The following is a 24,723-nucleotide window of genomic DNA, read 5'->3' as shown; positions in this document are numbered from 1 at the left end:
CCTATATGTGATAATCTGGAATTGCAATTGGTGTCATCTGAAATTTATTGTTTCTGTATTTCTAAAATTATATTTCTAAAATTCTTAGTTTGAGTAATTTGAGAAGACCCTGATGCGATTTTAATCTGAGTTTGATATATGTGAATTGGGTGCTTTTAGAGGATGTGATGAAATTGGTAATTTTAAACTGTCATATTTGGTTTAGAAATGTATTTACCTGGACAGAAATGAGTAGTTCAAACTTTACACACATAATAATGTTTAGGGCTTAAAGTTGCATTAGGTTAAGAAGTTGGACAATTGCTGTAACCTAAGAAATTATAAACTTCCAAGTTTTGTCTTTATTTAAAAGGAAGTTCAATTGAAATTGTTTTTGTTATAAGTCAGGAATTTGTGCAGAGGCCTTTTGGGGTTCTCTTGTGAACTGTTAAAATATGGTTTTATAAACAGTAATGTTTTCTTTTACAATGCTAAGAGTATTGGGCCTTAGAAATTAAAAATGTTACCACTAGTGGTTACAAACCAGATTTGATTTGCTTATCCAACTCAGTTATGATAATTAGATTGGTAATTAATTAGAATCTGTTTCAAGTTTTAAATACATAATAATTGTTTGTGGTGTACTTATTTCTAAATTTGTTATTATATACAAATTGGTTAACATCATGGTACCTATGCTGTTAGAAAATAATTTCTTTTATAATCTGGATGTTGTTAGATTAAGAATTGTACTTAATTAAGAAATTGAGGTCGTTAACTGAACCAAGGACGTTTAGATATTCAATCTTGTGAAAGTTTTCAGGGTAGAGGGATTCCCATGGACAAAGCTTTTAAAAGTCCTGGTAAACTTTGTTATTGTAATAAAAGCTAATTTAAGTGGGTATAGAAACTAAGTGTTATCCCCATTACAACATCTTTTTGATTAAAGAATTTTGTGATACCTAGAAATTCTGTAATAACAAAGAATTTGGTGTGATTTCCAGGCCTGTATCATCTAAAGATGTATTTATGTATGTTAATTTGGAGGTTTATGGACTAATTTGTGATGGCACTTTGGGAATTTGTCCCTGTTTATATCAAGATACATTTTGAACTGTTTTGAGGAAGGGGAAATACTTTTAAAATGCTCTGTAAAATCTTTTTGTATGATTTTCAGAAGGCCTGCTGAATTTCCACCTGTAAGCTAATTGGTTGTAGAATAAGATTAGGTTTTGAGGATGTGGGTCTTAAGGATACAGTTCTTATTAGTGAAGCTTGCCATCTGATGGAAAAGAACCTACCCTCAGGGGGAGATGAGATGGCAGATCTCTTTAATCAGAAATAAGCAGGTAGTGACAAATGGGAAGTTATCTGCCAGAATTTGTTACCATTGTGAAACAAGATGTTTTTTTAAAAAAATGGGAAATTGGATAAACGCAAATATGTGAAATCTTGTTGTTTTAATCAAATGACTGGTTATATTGGTACTCTTGTATAGCCAAATGAAAGATAATATGGTTTCTAAAGTGTTAATGAGAATAATTTGAAACAAAGGAAAGAGAAGTTTTATGAGATAATATTGTTTACAAATGTAAGGTTGAATCATTATCCCATAGACTAAGACTGGGATTTTAAAGTTATATTGTATTTATGTGAAATAGAGTTCTTAGATGTTATAAAGTGATATAAGATCAATTAGGTATTGATACAAATAGTGTAATTAATTACTGCGACTAAATCAGAGACATTTTCAGTTTAGGGAAACAATTCTAGAAGTGTTTTGGAAAATGTTTTTGTGATTTTAAGTGAGAGTTAGAGCTTAACAATGTGTATAAGACTTAATTCCTGAAGTGTTCCTTTTTCCTCCATAATGGGTTAACAGGGACAAATCCATCAACTTGTGAGATCAGTCATTAACCTCTTTAGTTTGTTTAAGAAGCTGGAATGGGATTCCAGTATACACAGTTATGTCAGTAAAAAGTACTAACTTATGAGTTGTTTTGTCTTATGGTTGAACTTGATTTGATAATTATTAGCTCAACGAAATTTGGGCAGTCTCATCTGAAGGATATTTATTTGCTATTTAAGATTTTATGGGACTCCAATTTAATATTGTTTTAAGCTCTGATTACAAGAATAAGGTCACATGAAGCCAGTAGTAGTATGGCAGGCATTATAAGCTGAGAACTTTAAAGGGGGATGTCTGTGCCTGGGAAAGTTTTGAAGACGACCTTGGACACTGCCTAGGTAGGATCTTCCTGACTCTATTTCCCAATTCTGCTATTTCCTTTCTGAAAAGGAAAATCCCCACCTGATTACTCTTAAGCCCTGCTTTCAGCACCTAGTGACTATATGACTCATGCCTGGAATCAAACAGAGCTAAGGAAGTTCTTTCCTTCTGTTAAGATATATGACATTGTCCCTCGTTTCTTTCATAGCAAATTTATATTATCAAGAAGTTTTGTAAGCACTATGTTAAATCTGTTAGGTAATAGATGAATATTGAAATATCTCTGAGTTATTATAATAGGATACAGGTATGAATAGCTTACAATTTTAACCTAAATAAAGCATCAAAATAATATAGGGATAACATCCTCCAAAAGGGGGAAAATGATTAGACAAAGCAAATAAGGCAAAGATGTAATGTGATCAATGTCTAATAAAAGGAAGGGATAGCGAATTTTGCAAAAGGCAATAGGATCAGATTGATTCCCCTAAGAATTATATACAGATGTGTATGATTGGCTCCAAAATTTATCAATTCTGGAAATTCGGGCTGATAAGTATGTTTTGGCAATAAGATCTTAAATTTGGATGCTAGCACAAGAAAAATTGTATAAGATAGTGGTACAAGCGAAAATATATCTCCTTTGTAAAGTATCTGCAAGTTATATTAAGTTAGAATTGTCTGAGAATTTCTAGATATGAACCAGAGAAGCAGAACTCTCTCTTACTATCAAGGGACCAGATAACTACAATCAGGCATCTGGGATTTAAAAATACTGCTTTGAATGGACATTGTGACTGTAATTTAAAGTTACTTTGTATACAAAATGTGCAATTAATTGCTGGAATTGAATCAGAAACATTTGTAGCTTTGTTAAGAATAGTTTGTGGATTATTTTGTAAATGCCATCAAAAAGACATGGCATGGCTAAAAGTTTATGATGTTATATATGATTGTTAATAATGATTGCATTACTTTGTATGGTTCATGTTTAAGTTTTCTTGGTTATCCAATTTGTAAATGTAAAGCATGTGACATGCAAATCTCCCCCTCTATTGTGAATCATCTAAGTCTGTACCTGACTCAATGTAATTGTGCGGTTTTGTCAATTATGGGAAGAAAAACTTTATTGTAATTGTTTGAACACAGCCCTGTGTGGCTGGGATACTGAACTACTTAATGTATTTGTTTGAACTTAGCCCTGTGTGGCTGGGACCTATGTTGTGTTTTTTTCTCTCAATCATCACATCACATGTGTTCTGGGAGCCCCTGGTAGGTGGATATCGACTCCTTGCTCCTTCTGTCACATCCGAGGAGTGGACATCTGAACCTATAGGAGACCTTGCCCTGCAGTTTCAAAGAGCCTAAAGGGGACAGCATCAGACACAGGCAGCCCCTCCCGAGACTCTGGACCAGTACCTGCACGAAGGACAGCTCCCTTTCTGAGTCCTTGCATTCCCAAGACTGTTTTTCCTCCCTCTGTTTGTTCACAATTAGTTTATGATTTCTGCCCATCCCTGGGGATGTCCAAACACAGAAATGGAAAAAAAAACCTGACTCCACCTAGATAAGGATTTTTAGAACTTTACCCCTGAGGAATATAGAAGGTTTTTCCATACCTTGATTGGTCTTAAGGTGAAATTTTCAGTTTGCCTTTGACCAAAAGGGGGAAATGTGGAATGTTTTATACCATTTTGTAGCCTGAATTAATGAGTAACTGGAAGAAGATCCAGGACCTGGGCTTCTTTGTTCTCTAATCTTTGCTCAGGAAATACCCCTACCTCTGTCGGCAAGGCCAGATCAGACTGACTTAAGGACATTCCATTAAGGGATGAGACCCTAATCCTGAGAGGAGCATCTTGCTTAATATTTTACAGGTATATACTTTAACTGACCCTTGTCAACACTCTTGTCTTTACAAACTTTTCACTTGGTATGTTGATGAAGGGAGAGCACAGGCTTTGGGAGTCCTAACTCAGTCCTTAGGATCTGACCCCAAGCCAGCTGCCTATTTTCAAACCAATTAGACTCCCTGGCTGCTACAGCCACTCTAATTGAAGAAGCTTCTGAATTTCTACCTGAGCCTTGTCCTCTATTGTTATTATATGCATGCCTTCAGTTACTTCCCAAACCCCTGCTTTATGAGATGCATTTAGGGAATTTTTACTGCAGACCTATGCACCTGGGACCAACCTAAGCTGACATTGGGTGATTTTCAGGGGACCAATGTCCCCCCTGGCTCACCACCCTGATAGCACTTTGGCTGGCCCCCTCATTTTATTGATCCTGCCTATAACTATAGGTTCCTGATTACTCACTCATATCTCCAACCTTATTCGTTCTCATGTAAATTCTGTCCCTGTCTTTGTGGCCCAAACCTCTTTTTTTCAAAGATTTGAATAGCTCCATAAAGAAGTGGGAAATGTGATACCTGAACAGCCAGCTATTGCTAGAAAAACCCTGCCCCCAGCCCCTAACTAAAAAACTCCAGTTTGTGTAAGAAAATCAGACTTAGTTCCTGCCGTTTGGCATTCAGTGGGTCCTTGGCACCCTCCCCCCACCCCGTGACTGTTCTGGGAGTATGGAGTATGGCCAAGGGAAGGGCCTGATGCCTAGCAATCTCTGTTTCTTTCCTGAGCGGGCTGAGAGACGTCTCTATCTTGTGTCAACAAACCCAGCTGGAGCGTCCCTTGGTCTGCCTATGGCCTTGAAGGATGAAGGCCTCAGCCCCGGACATTCTCTTGAATCCCTTATTCTTATCTTATGTTATGGGATGTAAATGGCAAATTGAACAGAGAGATCCTGGGTTGTAATTCAGTTGACACTTTGTCAGCAGTATGATATGCTGTAGTTGCAGTCTGTTTAGGAGGTTCCTCTTCATGTATCATGATCACAAAAGTGGAAGAGGCTTGCCAAGCCTGCTAAAATAACATATGCAAGTTTCAAGAGATAATTAACCACTGCTCCTTGATCTACTGTATAAATTTGACTTCTCCACCCCAAACTCTGGGTCATTTTGATTTGGGTTGAACCCGAATGACCGCCGGCTAATAAATTCTCCATTTAAAACTTACACTCTGTGGAGTGTCTCACTTGCTTCTGGTATAACAGTACCACAGCAGGTCATACTCCCTATCGTGCTCCTTTATTGTCCTTGGCATTTCAGTAATGGCCTTGGGGTGATCCCCAAGGGGCACTTGCTTCTCTCCTAGGTCATTTAAACACAATTTCTTACCTCATGAGCCTAAGAAGTAAGTACCAAAAGGATTAAGGGAAGTCCAGGACACTTACTTGGCCAAAAAGGATGACTGACCAGGTTGAAAAATAATGTTTCTCTTCAAGGCTGGATGTACCCATTCAACTCAGTCCTCAAACACATTTAGATCCATGAGGCAAGGCCTGGGCCCAAGCCAGGGACTCCAAATGTTTGTTTTCTCTCATCATCATTCAGGAATAGGGTGACAATAACACTGAGGTTTGTTTCCCCATCCACAGCAGCAAATTCCTACCAAGCAGGAGGAGCTACAATCTTTCCCATACTGTTGAAGGGTTAAATGGTTTTGGTCTCATCTGGGTTCCCATCCCCTCATATGCTCCCAGACATAAGGAACCCACTGAGCAGAGGGAATGATGGGGTGTTTGGGTGCTTGTGCTTGGATGCTATTTCCAAGTTCATATTTCTCCCTAGCCTTAAAACACTATCCCTGACAGTTTTCTCTCTAGCCCAAGGACACTATGCCTAGTAATAACTCATGAGTGGGCCCCAGAAAACATACTATATTTTCTTGTTTTTTTTCCTTAAATTCTTACTTTCTTATTTAATATTTTTAGTTTTCAACATTGATTTACACAAGATTTTGAGTTACAAGTTTTCTCCTCATTTCTACCCTCCCCCCACTTCAAGATGGCATACATTCTGATTGCCCCATTCCCCAGTTAGCCCTTCCTTCTGTCATCCCACTCCCCTCCCCCATCCCCTTTCCCCTTACTTTCTTGTAGAGCAAGACAGATTTCTATACACCATTGTCTTTATATCTTATTTCCCAGATGCATGCAAAAACAACTTTTTTGAGGATTTGTTTTGAGAACTTTGAGTTCCAAATTCTCTTCCCTCTTCCCTCCCCACCCACCTTCCCTAAGAAGGCAAGCAATTCAACATAGGCCACACATGTAACATTATGCAAACACTTCCATAATAGTCATGTTGTGAAAGACTAACTATATTTCCTTCCATCCTATCCTGTCCCCCTTTATTCAATTTTCTCCCTTGACCCTGTCCCTTTTCTAAAGTGTTTGCTTTTGATTACCTCCTCCCCCAATCTGCCCTCCTTTCTATCATCCCCCCCTTTCTTATCCCTTTCCTCCTACTTTCCTGTGGGTAAGATACACAATTGAGTATGTTATTCCCTCCTCAAGTCCAATGAAACCAAGATTCACTCATTCCCCCTCACCTGCCCTCTCTTCCCTTCCAACAGAACTGCTTTTTCTTGCCACTTTTATGTGAGATAATTTACCCCATTCTATTTCTCTCTTTTTCCCTCTCTCAATATATTCCTCTCTCACCCCTTAATTTTATTTTTTTTAGATATCATCTCTTCATACTCAACTCACCCTGTGCCCTCTCTCTCTATATATGTATATTCCCTTCAACTACCCTAATACTGAGAAAGGTCTCATGAATTACAAACATCATCTTTCCATGAAGGAATGTAAACAAAACAGCTAAACTTTAGTAAGTCCCTTATGATTTCTCTTTCTTGTTTACCTTTTCATGCTTCTCTTGATTCTTGTATTTGAAAGTCAAATTTTCTAGTCAGCTCCAGTATTTTCATTAAGAATGCTTGAAAGTCATCTATTTTATTGAAAATCTATATTTTGCCTTGGAGCATTATACTTAGTTTGCTGGGTAGGTGATTCTTGGTTTTAATCCCAGCTCCTTTGACCTCCAGAATATCATATTCTAAGCCTTTCAGTCCCTTAAGGCAGAAGCTGCTAGATCTCGTGTTATCCTGATTGTGGTTCCACAATACTCAAATTGTTTCTTTCTGGCTGCTTGCAGTATTTTCTCCTGGACCCAGGAACTCTGGATTTTGGCAACAACATTTCTTTTTGGTGTCTTTTTCAAGATGTAATCAGTGGATTCTTTCAATTTCTATTTTACCCTCTGGTTCTAAAATATCAGGGAAGTTTTCCTTGATAATTTCTTGAAAGATGATGTCCAGGCTCTCTTTTTGATCATGGCTTTCAGGTAGTCTGATAATTTTTAAATCGTCTCTCCTGGAGCTATTTTCCAGGTCAGTGGAGATATTTCACATTGTCTTCCACTTTTTCATTCCTTTGGTTCTATTTTATAATTTCTTGATTTCTCATAAAGTCACTAGCTTCCACTTGCTCCAATCTAATTTTTAAGGTAGTATTTTCTTCAGTGGTCTTTTGGACCTCCTGTTCTATTTGTCTAATTCTGCCTTTTAAGGCATTCTTCCTCCTCATTGGCTTTTTGGAGCTCTTTTGTCATTTGGGTTAGTTTATTTTTTAAGGTGTTATTTTCTTCAGTATTTTTTGGGGGGTCTACTTTAGCAAGACTTGTTTTTCATGGTTTTCTTGTATCACTTTCATTTTTCTTCCCAATTTTTCCTCTACTTCTCTTACTTGCTTTTCCAAATCATTTTTGAGCCCTTCCATGACCTGAGACCAATTCATATTTTTCTTGGATGCTTTTGGTGTAGGCTCTTTGACTTGGTTTACTTCTTCTGGCTGTATATTTTGATCTTCTTTGTCACCAAAAAAAAGATTCTATAGTCTGAGTCTGAGTTCTTTTTCACTGTCGGGTCATGCTCCCAGCCAACTGCTTGACCCTTGAGCTTTTTGTCAGGGTATGACTGCTTGTAGAGTAGAGTACTTTGTCCCAAGCTTTAGGCGCTGCTCTGCTGTTTTCAGAGCTACTTCCAAGCAGGGCAAAGTAAGAGAACCCTGCCTCTGTGCCAGCAAAGCACTCCCTGCATTCTTGCTCTGAACCACTGCTTGATTCCTCCAACCTGGTGGCCTGGGGCTGGAAGCAACCACAGCTGGAGCTCTGGAAGCAGCCCCAGGAGCTTCCTGCTGGTGCCACTGCAACACCTCTGCTACCCCCAGGGCTGGGGCTTGAATGCTCTCAACCAGATCCAGCAGTTTTCCCACTAACCTCCATTGTCCTTGCCATTTGTGGGTTGAGAATTCTGGTACCTCCTACAGATCAGTGATTCATGACCCTAAGGCCTGCTCCACCTGATCTATTCCTGGTCTGGTCATTCCTGGTATGGTCCATGCTGGGCTGTGCTCTGTTCCCAACACTGTGCAATAGACCCTTCCCAGTGACCATACAGGTTGTCCTGGGCTGGAGACCTGCTTCACTCTTCTATTTCGTGGGTTCTGCAGCTCTAGAATTTATTCAGAGCCATTTTTTCAGGCATTTGGAAGGATTTGGGGGAGAGCTTAAGTAAGCCTCTGCTTTCCAGTCACCATCTTGGCTCCCCTATGTTTTCCTGTTACAAGCACCAGCTAACCTCTGTAGAATTTCCCTTGTAGAAACAGGACTATCTTATATCAGAATTATCATGTATTACTTTCCACAGTTATTATACAATCCAGAGGTCAATCTATAGACATCAACTCTCAAAGCTATCTTGCTGCAGACATAACAGACTCAAAATACACCCCTTTGAAAATCCCTCACCCCATTCCCCTACCTCCTGGTTTCCCGTAGTGAATGATGCCTATGACCAAGATTGTAGGCTATCACCTCATTAGCATATCTGCCAGATAATCCACATCTTTTCCTATATAAGCTTTAGCATCATTCCTGTTAGGTTGAAAGTTTCCTAAGGAGCTCTGCCCACTGTGTTAGCATTACAATAAACCTTTGCCAACTTAAATTAAAGAATGCTTGAATGTATGAATTTATCCCAGATGACCCTTTCTTGCTCTCTGCTCCTTGAGGGGTCCCTAAACCCTTTAGAACCACATCAAGACCAATTAATTAGAGTTCAACCACAGTATACATTTAGAAATGAGAAAACAGTACAGAAAACAGAAAAATGATACAGAAATATCTCTGGAAATGGAAGGGTCCTGATCCTGATCCTAAATGCCAAATTGTTGCTACTCATTGACTCTGTGATCTAGCACTTCACCTAGTGTCTGGCACATAGGAGTGAAGGGGTATGGGACCTGGACCCCAAAAAAGCAACCCAGCTCCTAAACCTTCCCCTATACCCCCATCTAGATACTCAATAATTCTTTCAACTCTCCTTTCCTTGTGGCCCTGACCCAGCCCAACCTTCAATTCTCCATTACCTTTGAGCCAGCCCAACCTTCAGTTCTCTATTACTTCTGACCCAGCTCAGTCTTCCATTGTCTGTTATTTCAGGACCACCCCTGGCTACTTCCCACCCTTAATCTCAACTAGACTCCTGCTCTGTTACCTCCTGTTCACTCCTTGCTCCCATCTAAATCTTCCCACAATATCTTTCCCTATAAAATACATCAGTCTTGTCCCTAGCAAATGCACAGATTTTTCAAATCTCACCTGCTTCTTTTGGTGACACAATAACCCTTGTCTCTGACTGAAAGAAAGCTTGAGTGGTTGAATTCTTTCAAGGAAGACTTGTTCCCCTTGCCCTTGCATTTCAGGAATCCCAAGACTCCTAGATGGCAACAGTAGGATCATAAGAAATATTTATTGACTGACTGCCTGATATAAAAGGCCTATGTTGAAAGCAGCACGAGCAATTTCTGATAGTGCCTCAGCTGTCCCCATATCCAGCCAAAGCCAGACCAGAAATATTCTTAGTCATGAGACTTGTGACACTTTATCAGTGTGTATGAGGAGAAATACTCTATGATTCTATAGAGAGGAAACACATGCTAGAGTCATGGGATAAGCTCTGCTATGCTGTGCAATTTGGACTTTGCTGGTAATGCAAATTCTCCCTGTGCTAAGGAGCCATGCTCCTTCCCTGCTCTCTCCTTCTCTCTTTCACCCCCAAGAGACCAGAGAATGTAAATCAAAGGGGAGAGATCAATATAGGTGACCAAGAGGGACTTGAGAAATGACAAGGCAAATCAGGGCTATCACTTTTACAGATTTTGTTCTCTAGCCCAAATCCCTAACTTGCTGCTTTGCTCCTCATCCTCCTCCTTGGATCAAGGGTGACTTAAGGCAGCACCCCTTTACACTTATAAAAATGACTGAGGAACCCCCCCACAAGATAATTGTTTTTGTAGGTGATAGCTATCAATATTTGCTATACTCCTTTGGATTTTTCCATCACACTCCCAGGAACCTCATGATCAGGAGCCCCATCATCCTGAAAGATAGCGTCAGCCCCTCTGATTGGACAGCAAAGATTTCCTCCCCAAATCTACATTTAAAGGGGCCACCCAAGCCAACCAGCTCTTAATTTGCCCTTGATGGACTTCCCCATCTAGCTGCCAAACTTTCTCCTCCCCTCTTTCCTTTTCCCCTTAGTTTTTTTTAATGTACCTCCCCCCCCATTAAATTGTAAACTTCTAGAGGGCAGGGACTCAGGGACTAGGTTTCTTTTTCCTTTTGGCATCTCCAGCACTTAGGGAAGTTGTCAGTATATATTTGGTGTTTCATAAACATTTATGGACTATTAGAAATTCATTTTCAATCAGTTTACATTTATGAAACTCCTACTTATGTCCAAAGCATTGTGCTAAGTACTTCTGGGACAAAAAAAGAGGCAAAAGATAGTTCCGGCCCTCAAGGATTTTACAATCTAATAGAAGGGAACAACTTGCAAACAAATATGTATAAAGCAAGTTATTTACTGGATAAATAGGAAATAATAGAAGAGGGCAACTACTGCCCTCTGAAGTGGGGTTTGCCAAGGCTTCCTGTAGAAGGTGGGATTTTAGCTTGGACTTGAAGTTTGAAAAATATATTAATTCACAAAAGTAACAATAGCAAGCCTACTAAATTTAACAAATTGCACAATTTTATGGAAATAACTGTTTTCCATAGGAAACAAATAAGAAAGTCGCACTGAAGAGGTTTGGGGTTGAGGGGTGCTTGACACCCCAAAGTACCGGCAGGCTGCCTCCTGCCAAAAGACCTCTACTCAATCCTTCTCAGCCAAGGGAAAAGACAAAGTTTATTATGGGTTTGCCATAATGGGTTGTCTTAAGAAATCCCACCCTTTGTGATGCTTGTTTTCACAAGCGAACCAGGTTCAATCTACTGAGTTAGATTGAATCTGAACGCCTTCATGGAGGCAAGAGGAGACTTATATACACAAAGCTTGTAAGCAGAACCTAGGGTGGTCTTGAGTAGTCTGGAATGACTAGATGAGGGGTTTAGAGTGGACTGGGGTGACTGGGGTGAGGTCAGACTCCAGCGTGGGAAATAGCTGAAGGCTACCTGGAGATGACAGACAATAAGAGAGCTAGGGTATAGAGATTTTGATGGCGTTTGGGGGTGTAGGGAGGAGGAAAACAGCCAGAATGCAATCCAGAGGCTATTTGGGCATGAAAAGCTAGATCAAGTGGGAAGATTCAGGGTGGGGCTCAAGGGAGTTCCCACAGACTGTACTCCAGATTCAAGGGGGTTCTCAGAGACTGTGCCCTCATCAGCACTGTTTTGCTTCACACACCCCTCCCCCATTTCTAACATCTGTCTTAATAGAAGACATCTGGATTCTCACAACAGCTTCTGCATTCAATCTATTATCATTTGTTTTGGTTGAAGTTGGTGGTGTTGGACAAGGGAGGAGTATTTTAGTAGGCAAATAACGTCTTAGTATCATGAAAATACCAACCTTGAGGACCCTCGGAAAAGAATTTAGAGAACCCCAGGAGTAATAGGCTGACCACACTTCGAGAATTTCTGACAGAAGGGCTTTTTGTGAACCTTTAAGAACATATGGTGAACGTTTGAATGTGGAGTAATGAACTTGCAGACAATCCCTTGATTGTCGATTACATAGTTTGTAGTCGGTGCCTAGGGGAAGGCGGGGCTTTCTTGGAAACCGAACCAGCTGTTTCTTTCACTTTTCTGGAAACTAGCAAGTCGTAAGTACTGAGCAGATGGGTAATGTGGGCCCCTTCCCTAGAACCTGGGATCTTACTTCCTCTCCCAAGATATAGTGCCTCAGCCAATGGTGAGTGTGGATTTCCCTCCAGCCTTCCCACTCGCTCTCTCACCCTCACCCTCGTCCTCACTCCCAGCTTTATCCCCACCCGCACCTGAACCATCTCAGCAAGTCCTGTTGTTCTTTTAGTTCAGGCTCTAGGAGTGAAATTTGTCTGTGTCCGTTCACGTAAACCCCAGGAGACTGGGTATGGAGCAGTGTATTTCCTTCTCTTCCCGATGGCTCGCTGCCTTCCGTATCCCTTGCACTCGACACCCCTCTTAGCGCTGGGACAGAAGGAATGGAGCCTCATCCTCTCCTGCTCAGAGTTTCTTGCCGCTATGGAAGTCTGGTCTTCCTCAAGGCTCACCTGCAGAAGCCATTTAAATAGTATCTGGCCGATCCTGGTCCTGAATGTAAGGTCTGCTAGTCACTGGGTTTATCTCTGCCTCATGGCTGGGGGGTCTTCCTTAAAGAACTGGCATCTTCACTACTGGGCACTGGCTGATTAGGGCCGCAAGGATTTCTTATGCCAGATACGGAGGAGGTGGCCCTAAGAAAGAGGGAGAAAGTCTCTAAATCTGGGCTTCGGTTTTAGAGCTTAGACCAGTCTGATGTTCACTAGCTTTGAAAATCCGCGTCCTCCCCCCACCCCGCTATTAAACGCCTTAGTTTCCTCCTAAGCCTGAGAGGAAGGGTTGTGCATTGGAAAGAACTGCAGACTTGGAACCAAGATTCAGAAGACCTGAATTTGAATTCTGTTTCTGAATCTTGGACAAATCACTTCAGCCTCTGAGCATCGATTTCCCGTTAAATGAAAAGCTAGTACTTCTTATGGAACCTTCCAGCTCTAACTTTCAGCCATTATGAGAGCTTTGTCCATGTTGCCCAGGCCTTGTATGTTTCCACGGTTTTGGACAATCTATTTATTGCTCCATACCTTCCTACTCTTAGAGCTGCCGGAGGGGCAGAGTTCTCTTTCCAGCCAGCTCTATGGCAATGCTGCAGGTTCTATTATCCAGGCCTTTCTGCAGGCCTCTTTGTTCTGACTACATTTTGCAGGCCCCACCCAGCCTTAGCTAGGATTTCCCTGAATGTTCCTGATCACATTCTTGGAGAAACTGGGGACTGGATGTTTAGAGTTGACTTGGGGGTGTCATGTGGAGTAAATGTGAACTGCACTGGTTGAGTTCTCAGGGTGAGCCTAGATTTTACTGCTTTTAGGTGATAATTAGCAAGCATTCATTAAACACCTATCATATGCCTAGACAGCTAGATGGTATAGTGGATAGAGTGCCAAGCTTGGAGTCAGGAATAATCCTCAGTTCAAACCCACCCTCAGACTCTTACTAGCTGTGTGATCCTGGGCAAGTCCCTTAACTCTCTTTGCCTCTTAGTTCCTCCTCTGTAAAATGACCTGGAGAAGGAAATGTCAAAGCACTCCAGTATCTTTGCCCAGAAAACCCCAAATGTGTCAAGAACAGTCAGACAGGAGTGAACCAGAACAACCAAAACATGTGCTAGGCACTATGCAAATGCTGAGGTTACAAGAAAAAGCAAAAGTAACTTCTGCTCTCAAGGAGCTCGTATTCTACGGGAAAAGAAAGCATGCAAATAAGTAGAAGTTATTTATTAAAATATTGTTAAATACTAAAGAAAAACTATTTTCAAATATCAAAATATTTTAAAAATAGATGTTAGAACTGAGCATGGAGGGCCAAGAAATTGTTCCACAGGTTTCAGAAGGGTAGGAACACTTTCCATCAATTTTCACTTTCTGGGTATCCTCGGGAGGTTTAGTCAAGATTAGCAATGACTTCTTGAGACTGTTTTGACCTTTTCTTGTTGACGAATGTTCAGTATCTTCTCTTAGCTATCTTGTCAGAATTTTTTTTTTTTTTGAAATAGGCAAAGGCAGCACTATTTCTTTCCATAAGATATTAGGGTACCAGTGGGAAGTCTCCTTGTCTTACCCAGAGAGGCCCCTGGAGAGTAATACAGGTCAGGGACAGACCTATGGCTCATAGTAGAGAAAAGCCTGGGAGAAGACTTCCTAAAACGTGACAACCCTCTCTATACCCAATGGCATTGCTTATTTAGAAGTGTCAAGTCCTGAGATAAATCAAAGCCATGAGTTAAAGAATAAAGCATCTTTGATTGAGAAACCAGGGTAGATACCAGGGTAGGAAACCTGCCACCCTGGGGGATGTCCCAGGAGCCAAGTCACTGGGATAGGTTCTGTCAGCAGGGTGAAGCTCACCCCTCAAAATGCAGAGGAGTCCAAGCTAGGTTGAAAGCAGAAACATTTTATTAGGAGGAAGACTAGACAGCGGTACAGTGGTCCCTAGTACAAAGGAACCCATACCCTAGGAAAAGAAGGGGAGATTTTTACTTGAAAAGCACAAAGAGGAGGTTCATGGAGGAATAAAGAATAGACAATTCTTACAAATAGGTGGATGTAGAAGCAGGATGCTTTGAAGGAAAAGTTAACCACAAGGCTGGTTTGGGCCAGGTGGGGGTGGGGTTTCAGCTCAGCAAGGTTAGCAAGTGAACACCAGCAAAGGAGTCTAGGAGTGAGCAAGACTTTGGCTCACTACAAGCTCCTGATTGGCTCTTTTCAGCAAACAGTCTTGTTCTGTGTTCAGTGCATCTTCCTGGTAAGGTAACTCATAGAAAATAGACATATTAATCTCAAGGCTACTTCCATAGTTTTAATACTTTGAGAATAGGGGCAGGAGGTAGTATGAGGTAGCAAGACCTGGTCAGGGGTCCCTGGTGGACTTTGGCAAGGAAACCCACTTTATTCTGCCTGTTTTGCCCTTCATGCCATGAATCCAAAATGGAAGGAGGCAAGGACGTTAGAAACTGAGCTCCATCTTAGGCTAGGTTCCTTTCCATAGTAAAATCTCTAGGTGGGGGAGTTAGGGTACAGTTCAGCCTAACCTAATCATGAGTAAATATCTTAAGAGTAGGAATGTAAAAACATTATTGAAATTCTGACATTACTAGGATCATTAAGGGGGTGGCAAATAACATTTGGTATTAATAATTTTTTTGTCATTATATTAACAATTTTCTTTCAGAAGATTTTCTGATTAGAAAATCCAAGAACTGGAGGTAGAAAGCAAGGTAGGCAGAAGAGTTGAATAAAAACAAGTGGTAGCAGAAAAAGATGTCATAAATACTGTCATCGAAGTATATTGCAGACAACCTGAAAGAGGACATCAGTGAGGACACAGAGACACATCACAAATTTGACTCAGACATTTTAGTCCTCTAAAGGTCTACTAGAACACTTTTCTTCTCCCTCCCTTTCCCCAACTAGGACAACTAATATTTTTTTGACTTTAATGATAATTTCATCCTTCAAAAATGGGAAAAACTAAGTAGGGGAAGTCCATTTTGAATTTGATGCTCACCAATGAGGAAGAACTGGTTGTGGGTTGAGGGGACAGAAATTTTGGTAGGGAAGTGATCACTCTGGATCATACTTTGTGATAGAGTAGTGGAGAGCCAGGGAGAGTTTGACACAGGCTCTAGATTTTAAGAGCAGACTTCAAAGGGTGTAGAGGCAGGAAAAGGTGAATTTCATGACCTAGATTTCTACGGGTTTTCCAAAACAGTAGGAAACTTTTGAATCTATTGGAGATTCCCTTTAGACTAGAAGGTCCTTAGAAGCAGGAATTATCTTGCTTTCTAAACTTGTGTCACAGTACTTTGCACACAGTAAGTGCTTAATAAATGCTTTGTCATTCAACCAACCATTGTTGATGACTTCAGCACAAGGCTGCTTTCAAAAATGAAATTCTTCAATGATTCCCAGACATAGGGGAAAAGCTGAAAGAAACCCCACCCCCCCAACCCATGACTGCTTGGAGAACTTTACAAACAACTTAGATTTTCTTTTGCAATAGTTGTAAAGAAGGTGAAAGCAAGGTCAGGCAATGAAGAAAGAATGCAAATGCATGCCTTTGTCATATAAGAATAACATTCAAGAGTGCTGATGAGTGAGAGGAGCACAACCAGGAGAACATTGTACAGGATTACAGACACACGGTATCTTTGATGACTAACTTTGGCTTGGCTCTTCTCAGCAATTCAAGGTTCTAAGGCATCTCTGAAGGACACATGATGGAAAAAGCTTTTCACATCCAGAGAAAGAATTACAGAGTCTGAATGCAAATTGAAGCAAACTATTGGCTCTCTTTTTTTTCCTTTTTTGTTTTTGTTTCTTCTTTCTCGTGGTTCATTCCATTTGTTGTAATTCTTCTTTACAACTTGACTACTGTGAAAATAAATTTAACATGAAGCTATATTGGATTACGTGCCATCTTGGGTCAGGGGAAAGGAGGAGGAGGAGAAAATTTGGAACTCAAAAACTTGTGGAACTGAGAGTTGTAAACTAAAAATAAAAAAATAAATTAAAAAATTAAAACATTATGAGGGAAACAAAAAGAGAAGAGTGCTGAAACATGGGTTGAACTGAGACTGGTAAGGAAAGCTAAGGATGACCAAAAAAAAAAAAAAGGAGAATCTGGCTTCCTTTAGGATTTAGGTCACTCAGAGAGGTTTGTTCAGCAATAGTATACTCTCCTCGGAAATAACCACGGCCTTTACCAATGGAAACAAACTCTTTTGTCGACTATATAGTTCCTCCCTGAATACAAGAGGGACTGCCCACTTATGTCACCAGTCATCATCTTTGACCTGTTCTGGGGCTGAAGCCACCACTTACTTTCTAGTCTCTGTGAATCTCCTGTGTAGCAGCTAGTACAGTTCTATCAGTAAGTAAGGTTCACTGTGGCTAAGTTAGTGGGTCACTGACCTGAGCCTAGGGGAACTTGACTCTTGGCTTCTCAGACTGAATGGAGACACGTCTGTTCTCTGACCTCTTCTTTCCCTCTTTCCTGCCACCTTTGCCTGCCTTCCAACTTGTGGATTGTTTCTGGCAGAGAATTCTGGTTCCAGTAAAAAGTTAGGTCGACAATGGTGTTGGAACAATGTTTATGGATTACTTAAGACTTCATTTTTTTTTTTTAACTAGAGTTTCACCATGGAGTACCCTTGTGGTCTTCTCACCTGCTCCAAGCAGCCAGGTAAGTCTACCATGAGTACAAACAAGGATAAGAAGAAGGAGAGAGAACTCCAGAACTCTGTAGGCTGTATGTGGAGTATTTGGTGCTGGGAATTGAGGGCTGTTGTGCATTTCCTTCCTCCAGTGCCTCTTAAGAGCATCTCTGTGGCTGTGTCTATCCGTGAGTTTGTGGCAGATGTGTCTGCAACCCTGGACTACAAGAATGAGGAAGCAGATCCTGTGGAAGCGTTCTTTGTGTTCCCCATGGATGAAGACTCTGCTGTTTATAGCTTCCAGGCTCTGGTGGATGGGAAGAGTATAGTGGCAGAAATACAGGAGAAGCAGCAGGTAGTAGGCATGGCACCCCAGGGCTCCCCTTTGCATTCTTCATATTAAATTGGTATGTTTTATTGTAGTCTCAGTGGGAAACACTGAATTGCTTTTGTCCTCACTGGAGCTGCTGTTTTGCCCACAGTGTTCTCTTCTGTTAAATGAGTGGGTTGAACTAGGAAGTCCTCCAGGGACTTTCTGGCCCTGAATCTCTGTTTCTTTACTGAAGCCCTTTGGAGAGAAGTCAGCCTGAGTGGCTTTTGCTTTTGCTCTCAGCCCTGCTATCATTTTCTTGCCGACTGCGTTCCCTAACCCCTTTCCTTATCTTCCCTTCTGCCTCTCTCTCCAAAGCCTTCTTTTTCTATTCTGTTTGTTCCTAAGACTTTTTCATTCCTGCTTTTCCTCTCGCCCCTCAGGCCCAGGAGAATTATGAGAATGCCATCTCCCAAGGCCAACAAGCCTTCCTTCTGGAGCAGGATAGCAGCTCTGGTGACATCTTCAGCTGTAGTCTAGGAAATTTGCCCCCTGGCCAGAAGGCTGCTGTCACTCTGAGCTATGTTCAGGAACTGTCCCTGGAGGCAGATGGGGCTGTTCGCTTTGTCCTGCCAACCATCTTGAATCCGCGCTATGTCCTGCAAGGTGAGGAGCCTGGCCTCCAGTAGCAAGGGGTGGCAGATTGTGGATAGAACAATGGAGGCATCTAGTTCTACCTGGATCCTGTGACCTAGGTGAGAAAAGGGATCTTAGTTCCTCCTGGGATCCTCACTGTGTGGCTCATTGCAGAGTCAGCTGAGGCAGACATCACCTCTCAAATCCCTCGGCTTCCTGCTAAGGAGCTGCCCTACACATTTAGTGTCAGTGCCAACGTCTGCTCTCACAACGGCATTGAGAAAGTCCAGTCCAACTGTGCTCTGAGTCCCCTGCAGTACTTGGAAGATGACAAGACTGTTGCCCAGGTAACTAACTAGGCAGGGAACATCATTGCTTTGGTGCCCCTGCGTACTTCCATACCTCAAAGCCCTCCTTTTTTGTTTCCAGCTACTGTCCAATGTCCTGAACTCACCCATAAGGTGGTGATATTGTACCCTGTCCCCCTCCTTCTAGACCTAGACTTTTCTTTTTTCATATCAACTCCATCCCCGAACATCACTGACCAATGGGAAGTTAACTCTCCAGCATCTTGTTCTCATCTGGGAATCCAGAAGAAGCTCCTGGAATTTTCCTTCTTGTCTTAGCATGCTCTGCCCCATCCTTTTTCAGATTTCCTTGGCTAAAGGGCATCAGTTTGATCGGGATGTGGAGATTCTTGTTTACTACAGAGAGGTGAACACACCCAGTGTGTCTGTGGAGCTAGCCCAGGCTGATGCCAAACCAGGTGAGCCAATCTCAGGAGCTTGCTCACCTTGCTGAGGATCTTCCTTCCAGGCATGCAGACACTTGGCAGAGAGGTGCTGAATTAGTTGTGGGATGGTTGTAACTATGGTATGCAGTGGGGGTCTCAGGAATCCAAAGAGGGTTATTCATTACCTTGCTGAAAGAGAACAAGGAAGGATTTCATTATTATACCAAATGTAGAAATGCTAAGGCTCAAAGAAAGAACAGAGTTACTGCTCTGTCTGTTGAACATTATACTCTGATAGTTTGACCTAATTTAAAATCATAATGTAGTACAGTCTCAGACCCAGAATCCCAGAATTGAAAGAGATAGCCAAGACCCTACTGTCTAATGTATTGTCTTTTTATAGAAGCTGTTGTCTCACTATGGCTTACCTGCTGTGTGCTTGCACAGTTTGTTTTGTTGGTAGGATCTTACATTTTATCCATCTTCAGTTTAAGGTGATTAGATTAGGCACATGGTTCTAGCTGGATGAGATCTTTTGGGAGTGTCTCTTCTGTTGTGTGACCAGCCCAATTGTGTAGTTCTGATGTTCTTCTCATAATGTCGAGAGATTTAGATGTATGGTCTGCATGTGATGGTTCATTGCCCTGTTCAGATTTTCATTGGCAATTTTGTGAGTTGTCTTAAGTTCTTTTGCAACTAGGACAAAAATGCCAACCAAAAATACAAGCTCAAGGTGTAATAATTAAACCCTTTACCCTCACTCAGCTCCTTTTCCACATCATTTTGTTTTCTGCTGGCCTGTGGTATATGTTTTCATTTTTTAATTTAATTTATTTTTTTTCCTCTGGGTAGGTTCCATGATGGGAGATCCAGCTGTGATGGTGAGTTTCTACCCTAGCATCCCTGAGTCTCAGGGAGAGAACACTGCTGAATTTATCTTCCTCATGGACCGCTCAGGGAGCATGTGTTCCCAAATGAATAGTAAAGAATGTACCCAGTCACGCATAGAGAGTGCCAAGGTACCAGCTTTTTTCCCCTCTTTTATACCCCTCTAGCATACATTTTTTTCAGGAGTAAAAATGGAACTTATGAGAGTAAATTAATCTTGTAAGGTACTGCTCATTTGTTTATGTTGGGCTGAATTTGAATGTTACCACTTAAAGGGTAACTCACTGTGATTGAAATCATGGAGGGGAGAACAGGGTGAGACCTTAGTATCTCAAGGATGAATATTGGCAGACTCCACTTTTTAAAAAATGTCTTATCTATCTTTCTTCTCACTCAGGAAACTCTGGTCCTGTTGCTGAAGAGTTTGCCCCTTGGCTGTTTTTTCAATATCTATGGCTTTGGATCCTCCTTTGAGTCATTCTTTCCGTGAGTCTCTGGCTAGAGTTGCTGAGGTGGGGAGGAGGATGGAGGGTAAAAGGGGAAGTTTTGAGGCAGAAATTACAAATGGTATAGTTACAGAATTCTAGGATAAGCCCTGTCTTTGGAGCTGGGGCTTATGAGAGGGGGAGGAGGCTTAAGTTCCTGACACTGCTGGAAAATGTCTCTCATGGAACTCTCATGTGTATGTATGTATGTGTCTCAGAGAGAGTGTGGAGTATACCCAGAAGTCCATGGAGGAGGCTGTGCAGAGAGTAAAGGCTCTAGAAGCAAACCTGGGAGGGACTGAAATCTTAGAGCCCCTGAAGGACATTTATAGCAAGTCCTGCAGGCCAGGCCACCCTCGGCAGGTGAGGAACTGGGACTGGGAGAAAGGGAGACACAAGTCCTGTTTAGTTAATGGGTCCTTAGCATTAATCCTGTCTGAAGTCAGAGGTAATCAGGTTTGTTTTGGAGGCAGTTGGGGTTCAGTGACTTGCCCAGAGTCCCCCAGCTAGTAAGTATCTAAGGCTGGATTAGAACTCAGGCCCTGCTGCCTCCAGGGCTGGTGTTCTATCCGTTGGACCACCTAGGTGCCTCATGTTAAATCAATCTTAAGAACAGATTGGGGAGGTCAAATAGAGTCTCCCCTCATATAAGAAGGATCTCACCCCTTGCACTAGTAATGAGACCTATTGGCTATTCAGTAACAACAACTGAAAACTCAAATAGCAATTTATGATGCCAATGACACGAATGAGAAATTAACTGATAATGATATAATTTGTATCATTTCATTCCTACAACAACATTGTGAGGTTGGTCCTACAGATGTTATTTCCTCCACTTTACAGCTGGGCAAACTAAGGTTTTGAGTTGAGAGACTTGCTCCTGGCCACAGAACTAGTTAAGTGATAGAGATGGCTTTGAACCCAGGTCTTTACTGATGGACTCTAAGTCCATGCTTCTTTCTATTACACCCACTGCCTCTCCACATCTCTGCAGGGTTCCAGTGAAAGGTCCTGCTCACAGAAAGCCCTGACGCAGCAGTTTAGGAGGCTCTAAACCCTCCCAGGTGCTCTGAATGAAATCACCTACATCACAGTTGTTGAGATACTTTTAAAGTGCTTAGCATAGTGTCTGGCACATAATAGGTGCTTCATCAATGCTTATAGCCTTCTCCTTGCCGTGGCCCCATATCAAACCTCTAACACATTTACAGGCTGCTGACAAGTGGCCTCCAGCCTCCCCTTACGGACCCACGGTAGTGTGGAACTGAATAGTGAGGAAGCCTGCTCTACAGTGGGACATCTGCTGTAGTTTGGGTCAGGAGAGCCCTGGGCTGAGGAACCTGACGTGACTTTGACAGGATCTGTGGTTGCTTGTCTCCCTTCGCAGCTCTTCGTCTTCACAGATGGAGAAGTTTGTGATACCTGGAAGGTCATTGCTGAAGTTCAACGCCACAGTCAGAATCACAGGTATGGTTTTCAGGATTCAGCCTGTGACTCAGACTTACTCACCATGGCTCTGATCCTCAGTTTCTTCATCTGTAATATGAGGAGTTTGGGCCAGACAGCCTCAGAGGTTTCTTCCTGCTCTCCATCTATGATTCTGTGATGATGATCTGTAGATGGCTAGGTACCTAAAGAAGGACTCTGATCCCTCAGCAGGACTCTACCCCTTAAGGCATTTGTCCTCTAATTCCCCACTGAAGTAGGAGTCAGAAAGCCTTTCCTGAGACTTCCTTTGCGCAGCCTGCTGTCCTCTCATTACAGGTGTTTCTCTTTTGGAATTGGAGAAGGGGCTTCCACCGGTCTCGTTAAAGGCATTGCTCGGGCAGCTGGGGGCACTGCAGAGTTCATCACAGGCAGGGACAGAATGCAGCCCAAGGTGAGATGGTTTTCTTTTTTTCAAAAGCATCTGTTTCACACTGAGGCACCACAGCGGTTACCTGAGTAGGGGTAAGTCCTTCTCCCCATGTCCTATGCTCAAGCATTTTTTGTGTTGAGGTGCTTGGGAATGTGCCTGGTGGGTGAAGAGGGACCTTTCCCTTTCTGGGCCTCAGGCCATTCATTATGGCTGTAGATCTGAGAGCTCTTGAGCGTGGCGCTGGGGTGACCTCGCTCTGTGTTGAAAGGTGTCCAGGATGTTCCCTGGGAAAGTCTCTGGTCGTGACAGACAGACACTTAAGGGACATGAACATGAAACGTATAAAGACTGGAGCTGACCTCAGAGACCAGGACTTTTCACTGCTTCCCTGGACATTGTGGCTCTACATCTTGGATTTACCTTCGTTGTCGACTGTAAAAATCCCACTATCTCAATTTTCCTGTAAATGACAAAAAGAATTGGGGGAACAGGTTGCTGTGATATGTTCAGGAGTTTAGAAGAGGGTTGAAGCCTGGTTTCTCACCTGACCAAGGAGGAGGAAGTATCTTCTCAGCCCTTAGTTATCCCCTCCTATCAAGTCCCCTCCCTTCCTGTAAACTCTCCTTTTCTTGGGTTCCCTTCCACCTCAAACTCTGCAGCCTCCATTCTGTTCCCCTAGGCTCTCCGGTCCCTCAAGCGGGCTCTGCAGCCAGTGGTACAGGATGTCTCCCTGACCTGGACTCTGCCCCCTGGGATAGAGACTACCTTGCTCTCTCCAGCTCCTACTGTCATCTTCCAGGGTCAGAGGTTAATCGTCTATGCCCAGTTGAAAGGGACAAATGCAGTAAGTGCCCGTTCCTACTTTTTTGTTCCATGGTTGTGGTAGCAGATGTCCAAACAGTATCCTGGGCTTTTCCTTTTTTGTCAGTGGGTGGTTATTGGGCTTATCTAGAGGATGGCATGTGGAAGGGAGGAAAAGTGCTCTAATTTCCTTTCCCTTGTGGTAAACCCGGACTTTGAGAATGTTTGTTTTTTTTTTCCCTGAACCTCGCTCCGTTCTGATCTAGTGTGATATGTGGGACAGAGTCATGGCTCTGGGATCCAAGGACCTGGGTTTAAATATCACCTTAGATGCTTATGACTTATGATCAGGGACAAGTCATTGAGCACCTTTGGGCATCTGTTGCCAGCTGTGTATAGTGAGGGGGTCAGACTGGGATGACCTCTGAAATTAGTGTGAGCTCTAGAGCTATAATCTTATACCTGTGATTTAGACCTCAAGACTCCCCTTAAAGGTCTGTCTACTCCCTGACCTCTCTGCTTTTCCTCTTCTAGTCCAAAGAGGCAGCAGGTGAGATGTGTCTTCACTACACACTCCAAGGTGATGCCTTCAAGAACACAGTGCCATTCTCCCTGGAGCCCAAAGCAGATGACAAGTAAGAATCATTGGCCATTCCTCCCTCCTTTATTATTTGCCTGTTGTTGTGGCTTCTTTTTCTCCATTTCTCATTAATCTCTCTCCTATGGACCCAGACATTTACTCTTTTTATTCCCCATTTGCTTTCCCTGGCTATTGAGAATCCTTAGGAATTAGGGGTTAGGACTACCTTCCCAGGTCCCCACAGGCAGCACAGAAGATTGTCTTGTTTCAGACTTACTATTCATCGCCTGGCTGCCAAGTCCTTGATCCAGACCCTTGATGGAAACTTACAGGATGCTACAGAAGAGAAGAAGAAAGTGGTGGATGTCAGCCTTCAGTCGGGAGTTGTCTCCTCTCACACTGCCTACGTTGCTATCAACAAGGAGCTCAATCAGCCCATTCAGGGGCCCCTGAGTCGGAGGGATATTCCATTGCCTTTTACTTATGGCAGTGCCTCAGCTTTGCACCATATTGCAAGAAGTGCAGGTGAAGTGGATCTGAGTCCCTTTACTTATATTCTAGATATAAAGAAGTCATATTTGTGTTTTCTGGAACACCAAATTTTTTGGTGTTTTTCTTTTCCTTTCTGGAAATCATGGCTGGAATTTTCATATCCTTTATTGGAGTAGTTTTCCTGCTGCAATTGCAGGGGAGGAAGTATCTCTTGGGGGAGAGGGAAAAATCATAGAGAAAAAAGAAATAAAGTTGACAGGGGAAAATATCAAGAAGTAGAAATCTTAGAGGTTAAGAAAGCCATAATTGCTAAAATTATAGCCATTTTATTCCTGTATCCCTGAAAGTACAGTTAAGTAGATGGGTACAAAATGTTCTGTAGCTCAGTATTACCTTCCAAGAAGATGCTGGGGACACAGTGAACAGATGGTGTAGGGGACCAGTTTGACACAGAGATAGAAGTTCCTGGGGGAGGATCTTATAGCTAGAGAGAGAGAGTATGCCAGGGGCCACACATCTTGGACAATAGTT

General features: G+C 42.2%; 1 protein-coding gene across 3 annotated transcripts in view; it reads left to right on the top strand.

Annotated features, from left to right (window-relative positions):
- Nucleotides 1-12,212: 12,212 nt before the first annotated feature.
- LOC118839668 (von Willebrand factor A domain-containing protein 5A-like) overlaps nucleotides 12,213-24,723 on the top strand; it is a 31,320-nt gene continuing 18,809 nt past the window's right edge. Inside the window, exons 1-14 of one of the 3 annotated variants that reach the window (XM_036747174.1) lie at nucleotides 12,213-12,280; nucleotides 17,384-17,435; nucleotides 17,559-17,761; nucleotides 18,160-18,382; nucleotides 18,527-18,699; nucleotides 19,004-19,118; nucleotides 19,938-20,104; nucleotides 20,371-20,459; nucleotides 20,677-20,821; nucleotides 21,849-21,928; nucleotides 22,226-22,340; nucleotides 22,999-23,163; nucleotides 23,655-23,755; nucleotides 23,972-24,225. In XM_036747174.1, the coding sequence (XP_036603069.1) occupies nucleotides 17,393-17,435; nucleotides 17,559-17,761; nucleotides 18,160-18,382; nucleotides 18,527-18,699; nucleotides 19,004-19,118; nucleotides 19,938-20,104; nucleotides 20,371-20,459; nucleotides 20,677-20,821; nucleotides 21,849-21,928; nucleotides 22,226-22,340; nucleotides 22,999-23,163; nucleotides 23,655-23,755; nucleotides 23,972-24,225 (1,873 nt within the window). In that variant the 5' untranslated portion in view covers nucleotides 12,213-12,280; nucleotides 17,384-17,392. Of the gene's footprint in view, nucleotides 12,370-12,476; nucleotides 12,756-17,383; nucleotides 17,436-17,558; nucleotides 17,762-18,159; nucleotides 18,383-18,526; nucleotides 18,700-19,003; nucleotides 19,119-19,937; nucleotides 20,105-20,370; nucleotides 20,460-20,676; nucleotides 20,822-21,848; nucleotides 21,929-22,225; nucleotides 22,341-22,998; nucleotides 23,164-23,654; nucleotides 23,756-23,971; nucleotides 24,226-24,723 lie in introns of those variants that run through there. The other 2 variants (XM_036747173.1, XM_036747172.1) reach the window with 2 other exon arrangements.

This window comes from Trichosurus vulpecula, chromosome 2, assembly GCF_011100635.1.
Source record: "Trichosurus vulpecula isolate mTriVul1 chromosome 2, mTriVul1.pri, whole genome shotgun sequence".
NCBI classification, from domain to species: domain Eukaryota; kingdom Metazoa; phylum Chordata; class Mammalia; order Diprotodontia; family Phalangeridae; genus Trichosurus; species Trichosurus vulpecula.
The sequence above is the reverse complement of the archived record's forward strand: the minus strand, read 5'-3'. Positions and strand labels throughout refer to the sequence as shown.